The 20,800-nt window shown below is 68.3% G+C and overlaps 1 protein-coding gene across 1 annotated transcript in view; it reads right to left on the bottom strand.

Moving 5' to 3' along the window:
* Positions 1 to 4,352: 4,352 nt before the first annotated feature.
* INTS1 (integrator complex subunit 1) overlaps positions 4,353 to 20,800 on the bottom strand; it is a 28,567-nt gene continuing 12,119 nt past the window's right edge. Inside the window, exons 18-47 of the mRNA XM_029221439.1 lie at positions 20,172 to 20,369; positions 19,767 to 19,896; positions 19,330 to 19,509; positions 19,097 to 19,246; positions 18,528 to 18,707; positions 18,345 to 18,449; positions 17,188 to 17,355; positions 17,000 to 17,111; positions 15,941 to 16,102; positions 15,151 to 15,297; positions 14,753 to 14,851; positions 14,385 to 14,509; positions 13,766 to 14,020; positions 13,099 to 13,258; positions 12,718 to 12,858; positions 12,378 to 12,552; positions 12,162 to 12,288; positions 11,298 to 11,428; positions 10,719 to 10,806; positions 10,400 to 10,626; positions 10,060 to 10,183; positions 8,981 to 9,114; positions 8,410 to 8,602; positions 7,761 to 7,888; positions 7,409 to 7,521; positions 6,553 to 6,666; positions 5,614 to 5,684; positions 5,156 to 5,247; positions 4,886 to 4,995; positions 4,353 to 4,707 (exon numbers count right to left, since the gene is read on the bottom strand). Of these exons, the coding sequence (XP_029077272.1) occupies positions 4,592 to 4,707; positions 4,886 to 4,995; positions 5,156 to 5,247; positions 5,614 to 5,684; positions 6,553 to 6,666; positions 7,409 to 7,521; positions 7,761 to 7,888; positions 8,410 to 8,602; positions 8,981 to 9,114; positions 10,060 to 10,183; positions 10,400 to 10,626; positions 10,719 to 10,806; positions 11,298 to 11,428; positions 12,162 to 12,288; positions 12,378 to 12,552; positions 12,718 to 12,858; positions 13,099 to 13,258; positions 13,766 to 14,020; positions 14,385 to 14,509; positions 14,753 to 14,851; positions 15,151 to 15,297; positions 15,941 to 16,102; positions 17,000 to 17,111; positions 17,188 to 17,355; positions 18,345 to 18,449; positions 18,528 to 18,707; positions 19,097 to 19,246; positions 19,330 to 19,509; positions 19,767 to 19,896; positions 20,172 to 20,369 (4,255 nt within the window). The 3' untranslated portion in view covers positions 4,353 to 4,591. The remainder of the gene's footprint in view (positions 4,708 to 4,885; positions 4,996 to 5,155; positions 5,248 to 5,613; positions 5,685 to 6,552; positions 6,667 to 7,408; positions 7,522 to 7,760; positions 7,889 to 8,409; positions 8,603 to 8,980; positions 9,115 to 10,059; positions 10,184 to 10,399; positions 10,627 to 10,718; positions 10,807 to 11,297; positions 11,429 to 12,161; positions 12,289 to 12,377; positions 12,553 to 12,717; positions 12,859 to 13,098; positions 13,259 to 13,765; positions 14,021 to 14,384; positions 14,510 to 14,752; positions 14,852 to 15,150; positions 15,298 to 15,940; positions 16,103 to 16,999; positions 17,112 to 17,187; positions 17,356 to 18,344; positions 18,450 to 18,527; positions 18,708 to 19,096; positions 19,247 to 19,329; positions 19,510 to 19,766; positions 19,897 to 20,171; positions 20,370 to 20,800) is intronic.

Below are 20,800 nucleotides of genomic sequence, written 5' to 3'. Positions count from 1 at the left end.
CCTCCGTGCTCACGGTCCCCTGAGGCTCAGGCGTTATTTTCACACCCCTTTTACAGATATGGAAGCAGAGGCGAGTGGTTTGCCCAAGGCCACAGTCAGGGAGCACTGAGCTGGCCTCAGAGCCCTGGGGTGCCTCCAGAGTTACCCGCCCCAGGTCCGGGGGTGAGAGGTCGGTCAAGGCTGTCCCTGGCCTTGAAAGGAGCGGGACTGGCAGCCTCCAGGGATGGAACACAGAGACTCGGGGTGAGGGCGCCCGGAGTGGGGGGACCCAGGGTGGGTGGCCTGGGGCGGGGGGACCTGCACTCTGGCCTCTGACCTGGTAGCCCCCCAGCTCCTGCCGCCATGTGCTTTGCCATCCCAAAGGCTCTCCTGGCTCACGCTCTGGCCTGTGGGCGCCTGGAGTGCCGTCTGTGATGTGGACCCGGGATGAAGGGGTCCAAGGGGTCTTTGGGACCCAGCGTCTCGAGAGGCGCCCAGGAGCCTGGCCCAGGTGTGCCAAGCAGGTGGCAGTCAGCAGCTGCTCCCTCCATCACAGGGGTCAGGGGCGCCCTGGGCTCTGCGGCTGGAAGTCCCGCCCCATCCCACTCCTCTCCCTGCACGTGGCCTGTGACCGCTCACTGGACAAACGGCCGCTGAGCCCCCAGGCCACACTTTATACCCAGAGGGCACAGACAGGAGACCGGGGCTGTGGGCTCACCACCCACACGTGATGAGAGCTCTGGGCCCCGACGTAAGCTGACAAGCTGAGTCCTCACCTGGAAAACTGCTGCTCACCCTCCAGCTCCTCGATACTCCACCTTCTTGAAATAGCCCTTCCCAACTCCCCCAGGCACGAGCCTTGTGGGGTCTGACCTCTGGTCCCCCTGGGGGCCCCGCCTGGGCCTGGACTGGGGAGAGGGCTCCAGGGTGAGACCTGGACTCCAGTTCTGTCCGCCTGTCCTCCTTCCCCAGGGAGGGATGGGGCGGGCAGGCCCTGGGAGAGCCCTCAAGCCACACCCCTCCCTGCCAAGACACCCGAAGTAACCCCACCGCGGCCTGGGTCAGAGTTTTAAGTGGCTCTGAGGGAGGAAACAGGGGAGAGGGGAGGGTCCTGGTTCAGGACCCCTGGGCAGTTCTACCCCATGTGACCTTGGACAACTAACTGGGCCTTACTGCCTTCATCTGTGAATTGGGGCCATAAGCCAGCCCTCCCAGGGCGAACGTGGGGGCCCTGGTGCTGGGAACCCTCATGGGGAGACCTGGGGGCCCTGGGGCCCCAGCTGCCCACACCTCTCTGGCCCTCTGCCCAGCTGCTGGCTGTCTGGCCTGTTTGAAGGTCAGGGTTCACCCCTTCCCAGGACTGAATGTGAAGGAAACAGGCGAGCTCATCACCATGGCAACGCCACACCTGGTCCCACCCTTCCTCACCTGCTGAAGCTGGTTGATGGGGTGCCCTTTGATCCTCCCTGGGGGGCCTCCCCTCCCCCAGAGCAAAGGGGACTGTGGGGTCCAGGCGGGACGCCTCGTTTTCTTGTCAGTGGGTGAGCGCAGTCCCTCTTAACAAGAGGGAGGCTGAGGCCCAGAGAGGGGAGCTCAGCTGCCAGGGTCACGTGCCAGGACAGGAGCCTAGGTGGGCTCCGCCCCGCCCCCTCCACCTCTCCTCCTTCCTGACACTCAGGGAGCCCCTTCCCCAACCTGACCTTGGACGGGTCAACTTCCCAGGCCTCGCAGGCTGTAAGCCAGGCGAGAGCAGCCCCTGCGGAGAGCCTGGGGCTGGGGGCCGGGGTGGGACACACGGGCTGACCTCACATCTTCGCCCCGGCCCCCCACGCCCGACCCCACCCCGGCTCCCGCCAGGTCTGGGGCTTTGGGCTCTTGGAGACTGGACTTCACTTCCTCCCTCGCCTGCTCTGCACACCCCAGGCCAGGCAGACCCTGGCTGGATTGACAACTCCAACCACCCAGCCAGACCCCCCACCACCCAGCGTGGCATAGAGCGACAAACAGAACACACAGCGCCTGCGGGGAGAAGGCACCTGACCCTGGGTGCCAGAAGCCTTCCTGGAGGAGGTGCCACAGGAGCTGAGAGCCGATGGAGTGGGAGCTGGCACAGGGGGCAGTGAGGGGGGAGAGCAAAGGCCCCGTGCAAAGGCCCTGTGGCAGGAGAGAATGTGGCAAGCTTGGGCTTTGCAGTGGACGTGGCTGGGTGCTGAGCTGAGGCAGAAGAGTTGGGATCCAGAAGGTTCTACCTGGCTGTGCTCCTGTACCTTGGGCCTCCCCGCTCAGCAGCCAAGCCCCACTGCGCTCTGCGGGGCACAGGCTCCGGGTTCAGGCCCACACAGGGAGCTGGCACTCCAGCTCCCCACTCACGCTGTGTAGACAGGAGCAGGTCAGGTGGCCTTGACCCCGAGGGGGCTCACCCGGCCTCCACAAGCCCACACTCACCCCACACACATGCACACCCACGCCCCTGCCCGCCATCCACTGGGCCCCCTGGGCCCCTTCTCCCCGAGGCCCTGGGCTGGGCGCACCTGTGTAAGACGGAGCCGGCTGGATGGTGTTCACGGCAACGGGGACCATCCAAGGAGCGCTGCCCTGCACGCCCGCTCTACCCGCGCCCTCCACGCACCACCGCCCATTCCCACGGGCCGTCCCCAAGGGTCCCGCTGCGCCCCCCCACCTGCCTGGCAATGCTGCAGCGCCCAGGCTGGCAAGTGCGGGTTCCGTGGGTACCGCCCGTGCACCAGCCACCCGCCCGCACCCCTGCCAGGATGTCTGCCTTTGCCCGCAGAAAGGTGAAGGTGGAGGGTGGTTGGCATCCCCGCTCCCCCAGAGCCAGGCCGCGGCCCACCCCCAGGCTCCCCCAAGCCTCGGCCCTGACATGGGTGGGACTGGGCAGGAAGGTGGTCCAAGGGCTCTCCCAGAGCCTGCCTCTCTGCCTGCTGGGCCCTCACACAGCCCAGTGTCACAGGTGAACTGCCCCAGCCCCCATCCTCCCAAACCCCAGGGGGCCTGTGCTCCCCTAGCTCTGGGTGAGGCAGTGGCACTTTGGGGCATGCGGGTGTCCCAACAGCTGTCACCCAAGCCCAGATGGGCAGGGCCGTGGCATCCTACGAGTGGCATGACACTTCCTGGTAGTGCACCCAGGGCAGGAGGCAGGAGGGGGCCCTTCGGCTCCATGTCCCTCTCTGCAGGGACTGCAGTGGGGCAGGAGCTGCCAAAGGCCAGTTCCACGTGCCCCTGAGCAGGAGCCACACGACGGGGGCCAAGAAACAAGCCAGGCAGGATAGGAGGGCCTGGGGCTCCACCACGGAACCGGCAGGATCTGGGTACTGAAGGGCTGTCGCGCGGGCAGCGGCATGGTGGCCGACCCGTCAGGGGCTCAGGGGAGCAGGGAGGCTGGCAAGGCCGGGGCCGACCAGGGGCCTGTGGGGCTAGGGGCACAGCCCTGCCCCTGGTGGGCATGGAAGCAGTGACCACCCTCCACCCCACAAGGGTCTGTCCAGCCCCAAGCAGGTGGGACTGAAGAGCCTGGGTCTGTCTTTAGCCTCAGCGCCCCCTGGTGGCCCCAGCTGAGGAGCCAGGTAGACGGGGACCCTGCGGGGGGGAGGGGGGGCGCGCACCGGAACCCGGGGGCCATCGGGGAGACTGGGGCTCTGCCAAGCGCTGGGCGCCAACGGGAGCAATGGGAGGGAGAGGCGGGATGCCATCTGCGTCCAGCCTGGATGGGGTTGGGATGGCATTGCCCCCAGAGACGAGGACACTGGCCTGGAGTAACCAGTGCCGCCTGGGGGGACCCCGGGGCCCTCACTGGAGGGAGCACTGCCCCCTGCCCTCAGAGTCGCCAGGCCAAGTTCTGGGGCAGAGCCCCGCCCGTCCCCTGCCCCAGCACCGCAGCTCCGCGGGGGATGCGCCCCTCAGTGGCTGCACTGAGCCAGTCCTCACCCCGCGGCCAGCACGCGGGGGGCTTCCTGGAGCGATGCCTGAAGCTGAGGGTCTCGGGGTGCTGAGGTCCTTTCTGGGGTGGGAGAGAAGACTGCTCTGCCGACCCCCGGCGAGCCCCGCTCCCTCCGGGAGTTGACGAGGCCGAGCCCGTGGGCAGAGAACTCAGGGGCAGGGGGCACCCGGGCACTGTCAGCTCTCCCCCAACCCCGAAGCTGCCTGAAAGTGGGGAGCTGGGTGGAGGGCAGGGAGGAAAGGCCGAGACTGTGCCCAGCAGGCGGGCGCCCTCCTGTCTCCAGATGGACACCGCCACGTGCCTGCCCAGGTGCAGGCAGGCTGGCCGGGCCCTGGGGGCAGGGCTCCAAGCTCCCAGGTCCCACTCACTCCCGGGGTCTCCAAGGAGGCAAACCACACAGGCAGCAGCATCGCGGAGTTCAAAACGTTTCATTTGAACCCAGCCTCTCGCCTCGACTCACTAGGATGTCAGCATCCCCTCCCAGCTGGGCTGTGCCCCCGTCACTCCTCAGGCGGGACAGCTTCCGGGGCAGACGGCGCCCACACTGCTGGCCGGGGCGGCTGGGCGTGGGCTCTGAGTACTGGCCCTGCCTGTCTTGGTGCTCCCGGAGGAGACCACCAGTGGACCAGGCGTGCAGTCGGGCTGCGGCCCGGCTCACATCACAGCCTCCATGTGCAGGATCCTCAGGGCCTCGGAGATCTGGGCGCTGGTGTCCATCTGGCCATACATGCCCACCAGGAAGGCCCGGTGCAGCAGCACAGCTGCGTGCTCTGGGGACAGACGAAGACCCCGTCAGGCTGCACTGCCCTGACATCCTGGCCGCGGCGGCCAGGTCACCAGGCAGCTCTCAGAAGTGGAGCCTCTGGCCTTTCCCCGAGAGCCCGGCCCCGGGCACCGAGGCCTCCGGGGGCGCCAGGGCCTGGGTGGGTGGGGTCGGGGCAGACTCACCGTGGCAAAGGAGGGTGTACTCCGGCAGGTTCCGGAGGGCCGTCTGCGCTACTTCGAAGTCCCGGCTGCCCAGGCAGTACATGAACGTGGGCAGGAAGTCGGCTGCGATGCTGGAAGAGCCACGTGCGCAGGTTGGCACCTCCCCCCGTGCCAAGACGGCCGAGGCCCCGACGCCTCCCAGAGCCCCGCGCCGGGCCCCACCGGACGGGAGGAGTGGGAGGCCTGGCCCAGGGCACCGGGCGGCCGTGGTGGCGGGCGACGCCGGCTCACCTGGGGTTGCTCTGGATGGAGCGCAGGGCCAGGCTGAAGGCCAGGCCGCGGCAGGACTCCTCGGCTGAGCTCATCAACCGCTGCAGGCTGGTCTGCGGGGGCGGCGGCGTCAGCAGGGCCACCCTGCCGCCCAGGGGACCCCGCTCCCGAAGCCTCCAGCCCCCTCAACACCCCCGTCGCTGGGCCCTGGGACCTCGGGACCCGTGAAGCACATAGGAGGCCCAGCGCAGAGCGGAGGAGCGCCGCCTCAGTTCTGGGCGGGACTGAGCACCCGGGGCAGGGCCGCACTCAGACATGGCACCCGCCCCCAAAGCCCAGCCGCTGCGGGCTGAGCTGGGTGCCCAGCAGGAAGGAGGGTGGGGGCGGCGTCCCTGTTCGGGGCCCAGCGTGCCTTTGCCCTCCCGCCCCAGCCTCTGACACGTGTCCCAGTTCCTCTGGGCACATGGCCGCTCCCGCACCGAGAAGAAGCCCAGGATCTCGGGTCTCCGCCGGGACATCTCGTCCACGTCGCTCAGAACCTCCAGCAGGTCTAAAATGGGTAGAAAGCGTGTTGTTGAGGGCCGGGCTGCAGCTGCTGGGCTCGGGGGCGAACCTGTCCCCCACACAGCCCAGAGGCAGGAGTGGTGGAGTCCTGGGGCCAGAGCCCGCTGCCCCCCAGCACACCTGCCGGGCAGGGACCCTGGCCCGGCCTCAGCACAGGCTCTGGTGGAGGGACCTGGTTCTACAGGTGTAGCACGGCTGCTCATAACATCAGCGCCGGTGCCTCCTGGAGCTTCCATAGCATCCCTGGTACTTGCTCAGGCCAGGGGGCCCCCAGCACCTTGGGACAGAAAGCACTGGGGGTTCCGCTGCCTTCCCAACTACCGAGCCAGCGACCCCAAACCGGAGGTGCTGGTCGACCAGGCTTTCAGAGGTTTCTGAGGGGCCCAGGGATCTGCATCTGCTCCACGCTCCCCGGATGTCTGCCCCGAAGCCACACTGCAGAGACATGGCTCTGTCCCTCCCCGCAGGTGGCCACCCAGGCCCTCGGCTCCCCCGTAGGGGACCAGGGGCTGTCGGCCAGCTCCCCGCCAGGCCCCTCTTCCTCGGTATCTACGGGGACTCCAGGGGGCTCCCCAGCGCCATTGGCCAGCAGAGGAGCCGCCCCCAGTCTCCAGCCCCGCTTCTCCCTCCAACCCCCTCTCTACCCACCCCTATTCCCACTCTGAGGAAAGAGCCCAGCCCCTCCCGGGACCTGGCAGGGGCCCTGCTGTCTTCTGGATGCCCCCCCCACCCCCAGGAGAAGCCTGGAGGGCCAAGGGCCGCTGTGGGACCCAGGATGCTGCAGGGACAGAAAGGGAGGCCACCACCCACCGCGGGGCCAACTGGGCCTGGGGGAGCCAAACCCCCAAACTTACCCTCGACCGTCTGGCCCCGGGAAAGCCTCTTCACATAGGGGGCCACTTCAGCTGCGGTCAGAGGGGTGAAGAGGGAGATGCTGACCAGAGGCAGGGGGCCAGCCGAGCTCTCGTCTGCAAGACAGGAGACCAGTGCTGTCGGGTGGAGACGAGGACGGCCCGCCCCAGGCCACCGTCCAGAGGGCCCGAGAGCCCCGGACACACTCGACACCGAGGCCGTGGGATCCATGTGCGTAAGCGAGGGGCAGCCTCGCTGAACAGCGCCCGGAATCACACCAGACCCCCAAGATGCGGCCCCTGCCCTGGGCTGAGCACGGTGCCTGGTACACAACGGGCGCTCAATAAATGTGCTGAAACGACGAGCCTGCTGGGAGCTGCCTGGGAGACGCGGCACTTCTCTCTAAAGCCTCTCACCCACCACACTGCGTGGCCTTCCCTGCTGCCCCTGGCACACAGCAGGTGCTCAATAAAGGCACCTGCGTGCAGAGCACTGTGCTAGGTGCGTCCGTGGACGGCCAAGAGTCACACTCAACACCAGCGACTTGGCAAAACCAGGGCAGAATGGCCGTGAAGGGCCAGCACCGGACCTGGGCCCCCAGGCACTCGGCCCATTCACAAATCCACCGCATGCCTGCTAGACACAATGCTGCAGGTGCCGGGTCGCCCCACTGTAGGGACCCCAGGGTGGGGACGGGGACAGAGAACAGAGGGGCCTGGTTGGTCCCACAGAGGGCAGGTGCTGTAGGTCTCGCTGGCCACAACACGACTCGGTGCTTCGCACATGTCACGGACCCAGGGCCAACGATGCCCGAGGGACGCCCAGGGCAGTCCAGCCCGCAGCCCCAGCCCCACTCACCCTCGCCCTCTTCGTCCAGGCCTCGGTCAGCCCTGCCGTCCCTGCTGGGAAGGCTCAGCCCCGCCAGGAGTGACTTGAGCATCACCAGGTCACTGCTGTCAAAGGACAGGTCACTGGGGGAGCAAGGTTCTCCGTGAGGACCATGCCACAGGTGGGAGGCAGGCAGGGCCCCGTGGGCAGGGGCTCAGGAGGTGCCCCGGGGGCCGAGGGAGGAGGAAGCCAGCTCAGAATGGCCCCGGCGCCATGGGCAGTGTCCATCCCCGCCAGCACGCCCCTTGGGAGCTCCCAGCCCTGAGCACCGCCACGACGGGACCCTGGCCGGAGAGGAGCCGTGCCAGACGCGCACACTCACTGGAGCGTGTCGGAGTGTTTCTGCAGGAAGGCGATGGCGGCCGGGGCATTGCAGGTGATATACTTGTGGGTGAACTGCACGAACTTGCTGATGAAGGGGGCCAGGTGGCGGGAGGACTTCCTGTAGTTCTGCAAAGGGAAGCGCGAGGGGGGAAGCATCCAGGGCCTGAAGCATCCCGTCTTGCCCGCGTCGCTCCCCCTGGAGCCTCACAGCACGCCCTGGACACCGCCAACACGCCGCCCTCTGCCGGGCAGCATGTTAAGGTCCCTAAGGGTCAGGAGTGGCCTTGTCCCTCATGAACCCTGAGGAGCGTGGGGTCTCCCCAGGCACCTGAGCAGCTGGGGGCCTTCCCCGGGTGAAGCTATCAGACAGGCAGAAACCTGGCCGTGCCCCTGATGCAGCCAAGGGCTGTGCCCTCACCCAGCCGCCTCAGGTGGACAAGGGGACGGACCCTCAGTCCTGGTCAGGAAGACCGGGGCTGCCAGAGTCATGGGAGCAGAAGGGGCACGAGCTGAACGGGGAGAGCTCAGAATGGTGGAGGGAGCAGGCAGGGCGAGCAGGGGCACCGGCTGAGAGAGGCACAGGGAGGGGGACCGGGCACCCGACCCCTGGGGACGCCCGGGCCCCCGAGGGTGGGTGGGGCACCCACCAGCAGCAGGCGGAGAAAGGAGAGCAGGCAGTCCCACAGCGCCCCCTGGTGCTCGCTCTGGAACACGTGCGGCTGCAGCAGCTCCAGGATGCCCAGCACGTGCAGGAAGAAGGTCAGGTGGCTCTGCTGCCGGAACTCCTGGAAGTTGAGGTGGCTGCGGCCGTGCAGGAGGGCGGCGATCATGGGCAGGTGCCTGGGGGCGACGTGTGCGCTCGGTGGTCCTGGGCCGTCTCCCCCGGCCCCCCTCCCCGCCCCCTGCTCCGAGGGCCGACATCAACTTGCACTTGGAGACCACCCGGAGCCCGCTAACCCCCACCGTGATGTCCTGGGCCACTCACCTGACCCACCCTCTCCCGCGTCCACCAGGCCCCTACCCCCGAGACTCAGGAAGCAGCCGAGGCCCTGGCTGCCCGTGGCGACACCACCACGGTGTCCGTCCACCCGCTCTTAGTCGCAGAGCCCACCTTACAGCAACGCCTGGTGTGGGAGCCGCTCCAGGCTGGGGCGGGGAGGGCACCCTGACAGCGAGCTGTGCCCACTCGGGCTGCAGGTGGGACAGGCCAGGCGGTACCTGAGCAACAGGATGGGGTGGGCCACAGCCAGCTTCCGACAGGCCACGTTGGCGTCGGCCACTCGGTTCTCGGCCGCCCGGGAGTCACTGGTGTCCGCGAGGAGGGTGACGAAGCGGTGAATGAGGCCGTCCAGCTGGGAGGGACGGGGGTGGTCAGAGCCGGGGACGCCTGCAGCCCTCGCACCCTACCTGTCCGCCCCCCGCCGAGTCCGCCGCCCACCGCCGCAGGGGCTACGATGGGGCTCCCCGGGCAGTGTGCGGGCCCCTGCTCCAAGGCCCCCAGACCCCAAGGCCCTGGTGTGGCCCCTAAGGACCTGTGCAGCGACCCAGAGACGCCTGTTCCCCCAGTGCCTTCTGCTGCTCTTGGGGCTCAAGAGGCCGTGGCCAGAGCTCCCAGCCAAGCTCAGCACGTGATGTGTGAGGTCACCCTCTCCGCACAAACAGGATAAAAGCCCTGTTAGCTTGGACGAGAAAAACCAACCTTACAGATATAGCATAATTTCACGTGTGCAAAACAAGTAACACACTAAAGTGGACGGAAGCACAACTGGAAAAACATCAACTTCCCTCCCCGTCCCGAGAAGCAGGGCAGGCGGCAGATCCGACTCCAGGGTCCAGCCCAGGGAACACGGGCAGGGGGCCCACCAGACCCCCCTTCCCCCGCCATCACCCAAGGGAGGTGAAGGCAGATGCCACGCAGACCCGCGCACGGAGGACCCACGCTGGGCCAAAGGCCGGCGCCACGGCAGGCAGCCAGGAAGGGATGGGGGTGCTGGGACGCATGCAACACCGTCACACACGCACCACCCGGCCTATTGTAGTCAATGGTCCCTTATCAGGGAACGAGGGGGGACACCCACTCTCCTCGGCTCCACACGCAGAGGACTTCTTGGAGGAGGAAAAGATCGTTTCCAGACCCTTGGAGAGGTCGGACAAGCGAGGGTGGCAGGGCAGGCTCTGCCCTCAGACGTGCCATCGACACTCACCAGGTGCCTTTTTTGTCTTTAGATCTGAGAAGTTGGCATTTCTACCTCCAAGTGAAGGACAAAGGCGGCCCTGATGACCCCGGAGGGCTTTACCTTGCAGACGCTGCTGCTGGCGGCCCCTTCGCTGTGCAGCAGGACGCCAGGCACAGGCACCCGGAGGTCTGGCCGCTGCAGGTAGAGGTGCACGAGCAGGTCTCGGCAATGCCTGCCCAGCATGCTGCGAGAGACCAGGGACCAGACTCGGGGTGGCCACGGGACCGGGGAGCCGCTGTCCCCACTGCGTGCAGAGCTGGCGTCCAGGCCCCTCAGCCCTACCCCACCCCCACTGGCGGCCTGGGCTCGCTCCCACGGTGCTCACGTCTGAGCCGCGGCCTCCCTCACAAGGGCAAGGGGGCAGGCGGGGGCTCTGGAGCCCGGGGTCCAGCGCCCTCACCTGTCAGCCCACTGCTGGATGCAGCTCGTCAGGTGCGCCGTCACCTTCCTGACGCCCTCATCACCACCGCGGCAGCAGCTGAGCAGCAGGGGCAGCCGGGCCTGGAGAAGGCTGCAGGCGCTGCTGTCCCCGTCCTGGCTCCTGGTCTCTGCCTCCGCCAGGATCAGCTCTGCCAGGCCGATGAGCTCCGGGGCCTGGACGCGCAGCACCAACTCCTCCCGCCGCTTCTGCAGCCGGGCACCGCCAGTCAGACCCGGGCGCGTCTCGCCACGTCCGCCCGCCACCCCACCCTGCGGGCAGGGGACACCCCAAAACCTGCCTGAGGGGTGCGCTGGTCCCTGCCCTGCCAGATTCGAGGAATGTGGATGCAGGCCCAGAGGAAGTCCAGGGAGGCCGAGGGGTCAAACCTGGAGGAAGCGAGGCGACCTGGCTGAGCACCAGGCATGTCTCCAGGCGGAGGGAGGCGGGGGGTGGGGCCCAGGTCAGCTGTCAGGGGACGCGGGCCGCCCCACCTGACCTCTCTGCAGCTCACAGTGGCAAAGCTAAGGTCGGTCCCGCCCCGCCCCACGCTTGCAGCCACGCACAGGGGCCTCTGGCACCCCCGCAGCACAGCACGGACGCCAGCCATTCACGCGACCGGAGGACAGTGAAGCCGACCGTCTGCCTGCTGGTCACCCAGAGAAGGGACACCGGGCCAGGCAAGGGGGCCTCGGTTCCTGAGGACGCCGGGGGAAGGGTGCTGGATCAGATCCCTCCCACCAAGGCCCCCGACACTGCCCTCTGAACTCGGCTCCTGGAGGAGTCTGGGCAGGGCGGCTGCCACATGGCACCCCAAGGCCCACGCTGCCTGTGGCAGGAACAGACCTGCCGGTGGGGGACAGAGGTCTGGGGGACTCACCTCTGCTCCCGGTTCTTGCCCAGCAGGATGTGGATACACTGGTGCAGTGTGGACCAGTTGGACTGGTGCGTGAGCAGGGCTAAGAGGTAGGGTCGGAAAGACGGCACCTGCGGGCCAGGATGGCCTTTGCCCTGGGGAGGGAGGAAACCTGGGATGGTCCCCGCCGGGCTGACGGCTCTGCCGGGTAGCGTCAGCAGGTGACAGCCCACGTGTGCCAGCACAGAGCAGAGGAAGGTGTCCGTTTCGAGGCAGATCTGAGGCTCCTGCCCGGGAAGCCACCCAGCCCGGCCGGTCACTCCGCAGATTAAGCCCGGGCTGAACCGAATCCACTCCTCAGAGACCAGGAGACATGCGAGCAAAACCCTGGGTGTGGGAACACCTGGGCAGGCGGGGGGCGCGGGAGCGTGACCGCCGCTCTCAGAAGCGCAGACCCACCAGCGCGCGGCGGGATCACGGGCAGGGGATGCCCAGCCCCTCCCCGGCCATCTGGTCAGTGTTTCCTCACCTTCCCCACGGCCAGATGAGCTAGGGGACCCCACCACCCCCGCAGAGCCCTGATGTGGGCTCCGACCCCTCTGAGGACCCCACCCCTCGTCAGGGGGTGCTGAGCTCCACTCCCCCTACCGCCTCGTGCCCTGTGAGGACCTGAGCCCACAAAGGACCAACCCACCCACCCCCCGCCCGCCTCCGTGGCCAGATCTGGCCAGTTGTGGCGACCCACTCAGAGGAAACATGGGACCTGTCTGGCCATTGAGACTCCGGCCTCGGATCTGCTGGAACCGAGAGAGCCAACCCCACCCGGGCTGCCGGGCGGACTGCGGGGCGGACTGCGGGCCCAGGGCGCCGTGCGCGCACGAGGCCCACCTTGTTGCTCTGGGAGAAGAGCAGCCGCTGCTGCAGGTCAGGGCAGCTGCTGACCACCTCGGGGTCCAGCACCTCCAGCCAGTCGACAAGGAGCCCCGAGCAGGGCCCCAGCCACACAGCCTCCAGGCTGCAGGGAAGGGGGGGTGGGCTCAGACGCGGCCGGCCAGGGCCGCCCCCCGCTCCCCCTCCCAGCCGGCCACTGCCCCACCGGCTCACCTGCAGCCGTCAGAGTCCTGCTTCCCCAGGGCCGGGGGCTCCCCCTTCTCCTGCAGCAGCAGTGAGCTCACCACGGACACGGGCCCCGAGGCCGGGAAGGTGGAGGCAGCGGAGAAGATCGCGGCCAGCAGCTCCTCCAGGTGAGGCGACCTCACGGCAACCAGACCCCGGAGGACTGAGGGTGGGGCAGAGAGGGCCCCTGTGTCACTCCAGCTCGGGGCGCCACCGGACGCGAGGACAGAGAGCCCCGTCCCTGGGCCCTGTTCTGGGGGCGCCCAGGAGAGGGACCTGTGTGCGGGGCGGCGAGGCGGGGTCTTTGGGGCGCCCGGGGCTCGAGTACCTTTGCTGATAAGCTCAGGCTCCACGTCACACCCCTCCCCAGACTTGAGGGTGGCTGCGATGGCGCGGATGGTGGAGCTGACCACTTCCGGGTCCCCGCGGAACGTCAGGGCCTCTGCCAGGTGCAGGAACCCGCTCCGCACTGCAGGGGAGCGCTGTGTGACCCACGGGACTCCTGCCAGGGGTGCCGGGCAGGCGACTCCCCTCGGTTCCCACACGTACGCTCCCCCCTGGGGGGCCTTCCCAGTGCCCCGACCCCCAAACCTCTGGGCCCCACTCACCCTGACGCCACCCGGGACCCATCTGGGAACAAGGCCCCGGTCCCCGCCACGCGACGGCAAAGAGCCCAGGACCCCCGCCGGCACCATTGACCCTGCCTCACCATCGCTGATCCGGCGCCGTGCCGAGTACTGGGCGGCAAACAGCTTGAGCTGGGCCTGCAGAGGCCCGGCCTCCACAGCGGGGCTGTCTAGCCACTGCAGGGTCTGCACGAGCACTTTGAGGAAGCGCGACGAGAAGCCGGTGTCCTGGGGCACACAGCGCTGGGGACAGCGCAGCACGGCTCAGACAGGGCCAGGGCCGGGCGGAACCATCCCGCCTGCCACAGCGGGGGCCCCTCCAGCGCCCATACCCACAGCCCATGAGGAGTCTGCTGCCGCCTGTCCTCACAGGGCTCAGAGAGAAACGACCAAGGAGGTAGCACACACGTGGGCACGCACAGGGGCAAGTAAGGCGAACGTGGCAAAACTACTGAAACCAGGTGGGGGATGTGGTGAAAGCCCAACATGCTCCTGCCCTGCTCACGGGAAGCTTCTGTCACAGAAGCAGGGGACGTACCCCCAGATCCGCAACAAAAGCTGCGTCTCTTCACTTAGGGGCAAGAGCTGAGGCCACGGGACAGCGTCAGGGCACCCGGTCAGCCGGGGCCCGAGCAGGCCTGGCCACAGGAGCCCCGAGCCTGGGGGGCGGGACGGGGGCCTTGGCCACGCGAGGCAGAGCCCGGGCGCGGGGACTCGGGGAGCGAGGCACAGGGCTGTTGCAGGGCCTACCTGGTACTGGCAGAGCTGGCGCATCAGAGGGCAGGCGAGGAAGTGGTTCTGGTGCATGACCATGACCAGGGCGCCGCCGTGCGGGGAGTTCAGCAGGGTGGCGAGGGCCTGCAGGAGGCGCACCGCGACGCCTGGCACCTCGGGGCTCCCCTGGCGGACTCGCGCCAGCTCCCGGCCCAGGGCCTGCTGCAGCGCCAAGGCTACAGGGCGCGCACTGGAGCTCTGCCACCGCGGGCTCGGGCTCAGCGGGAAGATCTGGAGAAAGGCAGCCATCAGGACCGCGCGGCTGCCAGGTGGGGCCTTCCCCAGAGCCCTCCTCTCAGCCCACACCCCGACCCCACAGAGGCTGCCGGCAGTTGGCACTGGCGTGCCTGGTCCCCAGCAGACTCTCCAGAGGGGCGTGGGGTGGGGGCCAAGGACTGGGACGAGGCCCATGGCAACAGGCCCAGGAAAGGCACACACGTGCGCATACGGGCGTGTAAGCGTGAAGATGGAAACCGCACACCGCTGCTCTGCAGCGCCTGTCACTATGAGGAGGGGGCGAGAACACACGTGCCTAGGGAACCCCTGGCTGTGGATTCCAGGCGGGAGGAGGGACCAGGGAAGAGGGGGGCCGTACCTGCAGGAGCATGCTGGCCAGGTCGTCCTCGGGGCCCAGAACCCGCACCTGTGTCACGGCCCGGGGCCTGCCCTGGCCCGGTGGCTGCTCTGGGCTGCTCTTGGGTTTCGGTGCCTCCGTGCTATCTGCAGGGAAGGAAGAGCAGGGCGGCTGAGAGGCCATCACGGCCAGCTGTGGCGGGGACCATGCCGACCACGGCCAGGCTCGCCCGGTGGCCCACCGCCCAGAGAGGAACGGGCTCCCAGGCCCTGCAGAGGGCTCTCTCCCCGGACCCCCAGCCTCGCCCTTGGGCCCATCAACAGGAGCCCGGACGCCGGGCAGAAGCAAACGCTTCCCGAGTGGCTGTGCGAGCCGGGATGGGTGGGTACCTCGCCGGACGGGCAGGGAGGCTGTGAGCAGGGAGTGGAAAGTCTGGCCTCCGGACGCCCCTCGCTCGTGCTGGACCTCGACCAGGTGAGCCATGTAATCTGCAGGGGGGCAGCCACGGGTAAACACGGGCCCCCAGGGAGGAGGGAAGCCCTCCGCACGATGCCCGCAGAGCTCCAAGCCTCCCCAGGACCCGGGAAGCTGGGCGACAGGGTCTTTCCGCAGAGAATCAGGCAGCGCCCGCAGCTCCCTCCACCCTCCAACCCGAGGGGTGGACGCAGCTCCACCTTCCTGCTCGCAGCCCCTGCCCTGGGGCTGTTCCACTCCACCCACAGCCTGGCTCTCCACCCGCAGCCCCACGGCGGGCCCGGGGTGTTCGGGCGAGGACCCCGGCTCTCACTCTTGTCCATGATGTTCTGCTCCAGGGTCTGGGGGTCGTGGGCCACCGCCTGGTCCAGATACTGGAGGAGTTTGCTCATACTGGACACAGGGATGCCGAAGGACTGCACGAACAGCAACAGCTGCTGGGGCTCCAGGTCCTGCAGGGCTGAGGGTGGCGCTCACTCAGCGACTGCCACCTGGTGACCCTGGCCCGCGGGGCCTGGCGGGGCACAGGGCCCAGAGGGCAGCTCCAAGTGTGGCTGCTGGGGCCTCAGGCCCCCCACCCTGCGTCCTGAGGCTGCGGGCCAGCCCTGCGCTCCCTCCAGCTCAGAGTCAAGGCTCCCCTGAGTGTGTCCTGCTGCGCTTCCCAAGCCAAGCCAACCCTCAGCCAAGCCACCCCCCAAACTGCCCGGCCTGCCACCCCTGCTGGATACCACGCTGACCACGGGCGGATGCCCTTCCTCCTCACCGCAGACTGCCCGAGGCCACTCTGCACCCCAGAACCAGCTCGGAGGCCCCAGCCCCTCCTCCTCCCCTCCGAATCCCTGGACCACTTGGTCTTCTTCGTTCCTCCTCCAGCACCACTTCTCACTGGAGGCTCTCAGCCTCCCCGCCTGACCACAAGGGCCTGCGGGCACCCGTCAGGGCACTGACAGCTCCACAAACATCTGCTGAATAACAGACGCCCCGGAACCCACCAGAGGCCCCCGAGCTGTCCTCTCTCACGGGCAACAGCTAGAACACACACCCAGGCCCACAGCAGGAGGCAAGGCCCGGTTCTCCCCACTCGAGCCGCGCCCAAGCCATACCGGCGTCCACCAGGCGCGGGACCTCCGAGCGGATCATGCGCAACTTCAGCCAGTCGGGCAGCAGCAGCGCCTCTTCCGACGTGTCCACCAAGAAGGCTGTGGGCAGGGGCTTCTTCTCCGGGAACCAGATGTCCAGCAGCGCCTGGAACTCGCCGTCACCAGCTTTGGGAGAGATGACAGGGCAAGCACCAGGGCCGCCTCAGCGAGGCCTTCCCAGACCTCGCCACCCTAGGAGCTCCGGCCGCACTGAAGGCTGAAGGCCAAGGCCAGCACGTCCTCGGTTTACAGGTGCGAACTGGGGCTTCAGAGAATGGAGAAGAATCTACCAAGAGCTGAGCACCGCCCAGCGACAGAGGCTCTGCACAGTTGACTTGTGTAATCCTCACAATCGCGGCGTCGCCCCGCCTCAGTTGAGGAAACGGAAGTGCAGAGCTGGCCAGGCCGCCCAGGGGACGGTGTGAGGCTGGGGCCAGCAGGCTCTCTGGGCTCTGTGGGCTTGGCCAAACCGGCTCCTTCCAGGGCTCAGGCTGCACAAAGCCCCGGGCAGCCAGTAGGCCACGCCGGCACAAGGCCAGCCTCCCCTGGACACAAGTAAGTGGCAGAGCAGCCCAGCGTCAGCCACGGAGGAGGGAAAGAGAGGCTGCCAGGCAGAGAGGTTCCAGGAGGCCGGAGGATCAGCCGGCTCTGGACACAGCCCACGGCCAGCGAGCCGAGGGCCACACCCCAGGCCTGTGGAGAGGACCTGGGGCTCACTGCTCTGGGCACCAGTGTCCCCTCGGCTGGAGAGCCCCATGTGGACACCTCCACCTCCAGAAGCCACAGTGCAAAGAGGAGCAGGCACAGAGGTGCCCAGCAATACCCGCGTGCACCTCACGATGGCAGGACAGCGTGTGGGCTGAGGCGGCAAGGAGTCTGGAAACGCCCTGCCTGTGGATCGGAAGGGTCGGCGGTGCGCGGGGTCCCGCCACGTGGAGGCTCTCGCGTGCGCCCCCAGGACGGGCAGGGAAGGGGGTCCACCTCCACGGGAGACCCAGGCCCCACCGCCCGCGGGCTGCTCACCGTGGGGCGGCCCCAGCGTCAGAAGGATGACCATGGCGTGGACCACCAGAATGTGCATGGTGGCCGTCTCCCCACTAGTCCAGCGCAGGAAGACCTGGTCTTGCGACTCCGACTGGAGGGAGAGGAGGCGGGTGAGCGGGCCGAGGCGAGGGCCGCGGGGCCGGGCCCAGGGCACCCGCCCGCCTTACCCAGCTGTAGACCTCCTCGCCCTCCTTGCTCTTGCGCATGCGCTGCACGTAGCGGGAGAAGATGGAGAGCAGGGCGGCCAGCACGGCGTCCGACTCGGCGCTGCAGGAGCGCTTGGAGAACAGGTGGGACATGATGGTGGAGCGCTCCACGATGAGCCGGGCCACGTCCTGGGGGAGCACGGCGTCAGAGGGCGTGGGGCCCCCCTCCAGTCGTGCCTGGCCAACAGCCCCATCCTCTCGGAAGGCCGCCCCGATGCCACGTCCGCTCTGCACAACCACCCCCCGCCACCGGGCAGCAGGCCGATGACGGACAGAAGGGCCCCACACGCAGAGAGAGCCCCGCAGCCGCGCAGGGCTGTCAACTGCCAAGCGGGCGGGAGGGGCAGCAAGAAGTGACAGGCTCCCTGGAGAGGGCCGGCCCCGCTCGCTCGCTGGGAAAGGAGAGCGAGGCATGGGGCACGGCGCCATCTGCCCTCGAGCGACAGTAACACACGCTTCTCAAGACCCAAAGGGAAAGGCCGTCTGCAAACAGCCGGACACCACGTTTACTTGAAACCTGCAGCAGTGACGCGGGGCAGGCTGGCCCCTGGACCAGACTCAGAAGGGCGAGGCCTCCAGCCCCAGACTTTTATTACCGTCCAGCCCCTCGACGAGGAACCCAGGCTTGGACAGGATCCCCCTGCCCACCGACCTCTGTCTTCAGCCCGTTCCCTCACTCCGTCCATTCACTCATTCTACAAAGACCCAGGGCCTCCAGAGCCTGCATCACTGTCAGCTGACACGCTAACAGGGGAGCAAGGCCAGAGGAAAGACGGCCAGAAGAGAGGAAGACGAAGTAGAAAGCGGGCATGTGCTCAGCTCACAGGGCCTCCCCAGCAGGAGCGGGATGCGGGCCCCAGCCGCAGACTCCTGGGCTGGCCTCCTGCCCCTTGGCCTCCTGGGTTGGCCAAGCCACGCCTCCCCCAGCCCAGAGCCACAGAGGCGACCAGGCCTGGATGATCACAAGGGCACTGGGGGCTCCTGCCCTCGACCCCTGCTCCGGACAGAGGGTCACCGGCAAGGCAGCTGGGCGCTCAGAGCCCGCAGCCGAGGTGTGGCCCTGCTGGCCCTGCATCCTGACTGGTCTGGTCGGTGTCCCCCAGCCCTGCCCCCCTCACCAGGGCCAGGTCGCTGTGCTGGCTCTGCTCCTCCACGGGCGTGTGCTGGGACAGGTAGACCAGGTAGGCACTGATGGTCTGCGGGTCCGTCTCCATGTGGATGGCCTGGGGAGTGGGGGGGAGGGAGGGCGTGTGAGCGCATGCCCGGCAGTGCAGCCCGCCGCCCGCCCTGCAGCCCCTCACCTGCTGCAGCGCCAGGGCGGTGGTGGTCCTGACGCTGTCGAACAGAGGCAGCCTGGGCAGGTCTCGCAGCAGCCACTGGTAGCCCTGCAGCGCGTCCGTGTCGCCCGAGTCCTCCTCCGTGGGGGGCTCCTTCTCCTCCCCGTCACGCAGGCTGCCCTCCGAGAGCACCAGGGACAGGCCCTGCAAGCAGACACGCGCCGGTCTCGGGGCCACCACTCCCTCAGAGCCACGTGCGAGGGCCGCTTCCCGGCAGAGGCGTGGTGCGCCGGGAGCGACCTCACCTGGGGCGGAAGGGGCGCGGGCCGGCTCCCCTGGAAAACCGTCGCCAGCGCCTCGGGAAGCACGGCAGGCGGCCACTGAGCTGCTCTCGGGACGCTTCCCAGTACCACCCAGGGAGGGGGCCCACACGGGGAAAAAGGTCTCTGAGCCCTGCGAAGCTCATGACTGCAGGCTTTCCGTGCCCAGGAGTCAGCCAGAATACAAGTCTGGGTGAGCAAAAATTCGCATCTTAACAAAAACGGGGAGAGCAGGGGTGCGCGGGGAGGAGCGGGCCAGACCGGCCGCCTCACCTTCGTGGCCAGCACCCGGGAAGCCACCTGGGAGGAGCCGAGGCGCCGCAGGAAGTAGTCCAGCACCTCACACGTGGTCTGCTCGTCGGCCCTGGGGCCCAGCAGCAGGTCCTGCAGGCGGCCCAGCAGCTGCCGCTGCTTCTGCTGCCTCTGCAGGGACAGGGGGGCCTCAGGGCGGGTCTCCAGGGCCTCAGGGCGGGTCTCCAGGGCCGGGGGCGGGGCGGGGCGCCCACCTGCCGCTTCTTGGCCTTCTGCTCTCTGCTCTCGCCCTCCTCCTCCTCCTCCCCGGAGGCGGGCTCGTCGGCAGCGTCGTGCAGCAGGAACTCGCACAGGCACTGCACGGGCAGCACGTCCAGGGAGCCCTCGCTGGACTGCACCAGGTCGGCCAGCCAGGGCATGGACTGGGAGGAAGCCTGGGCGGGGCGGCAGCCGCACGGCTCCTTCCGGCTAAGTCTGCCGCGGCCCCCCGACCCACCTGCCCGCCCCCAGCGGGGACTCCCGAGGCGGCCCTGTGTGTGCCCAGGAGCCCGTCGCCATGTAGCCCTGTCTCCGGGTGTGCCCCCTTCTGGCCACGGTCTCAGCTAACGCCGCAGCGCACTGACGCCCCTAGAAGGTTCCCCGCCCGCCCGCCTGCAGCCAGCCTCCTCTCCCAGACCACAGCGGGACTCACCTGCCTCTGGATGATGTTGAGGAGGAAGTCCGGGTTCCGGCTCCGACACAGCAGGTGCCCGAGGCGGAGGGATTGGTTGAGGCCTTTCACCTGATCCAGGACGTGAGGGGGAGGCCTCCGGGGCGGCCCTCTGAAAGTTCCACATGACCCAAGCGTGTCGAAGCCGCAAGCACACTGCTCCCCAGTCGACAGTGCCGGGTGAGGGCGGGGCCGCCTGCCTCCCACCTGTGGGCAGCTGCCCGTCTTCCCTGAGGCCCGCGGTCCCTCCCCTCCCAGCCCAGCCACGGGGGGCTCTCGGCTTCACCATCGCCCAGCCGCGCAGAGAACCAGGACAGCGGCCAGGACGCGGCACCCCCGCCCGCCCCTGCTAGCCCAGGCCCAGCCCGAGCTCCGCGCAGCGCATACTGGGGCTCAAGGCTGGTGAGCTGGGACAGGAGCAGGCTGCTGCTCTCAGTGATGGTCTGCTTGGTGGATGCAGCGGCCAGGTGCCCCTCGAACGCCAGGATCTCCTGCTTCTCCCGCTGCGAGACCTGCAGCTCTCGGGTGACCATCTCAGTCCGGGTCTCCTCGTCCGTCAGGGTGCACGGTGGGTACGAGTAATTGCTGGGGACCAAGCAGGAGGAACCTGTCGCTGGGCCACCAGAGGCTGGCTGCCACCAGGCGGCGCTCAGGGTGGGGGGTCAGAACTTAGGACGGCGTCCCTCGCCCAGGCCCAGCTCGAGCCGTCAGGCTGTGGAAGGGACCCGGGGCGGGGGGGGGCGTCGGCAACATGGTCACAGTCAGACCCCCACGAGGGAGCTGGGCAGCCCTCAGAGCCCACAGCCGACCACCCTCTCTTCCCACACAGCTGAGTGCTGGCGCCTCCAAAATCAGCCAACCTGTGTCAGGATCCTGGACCCGAGCGGCGTCTGTCCGGGATGGCCACATGGGACCCCTGGACCCTTTCCAACAGGCCAGGTGGCCCAGGGCACACAGGGCACCCCAGGCCGACTCACGGCTTCAAAGACACATGTGGCTTTCTGGGGGCACAAACA

This window comes from Monodon monoceros, unplaced genomic scaffold (assembly GCF_005190385.1).
Source record: "Monodon monoceros isolate NGI ecotype Baffin Bay Population unplaced genomic scaffold, NGI_Narwhal_1 Super_Scaffold_13, whole genome shotgun sequence".
NCBI lineage: Eukaryota > Metazoa > Chordata > Mammalia > Artiodactyla > Monodontidae > Monodon > Monodon monoceros.
Note: the sequence above shows the minus strand (reverse complement) of the source record. Positions and strands in the feature narration are given on the sequence as shown.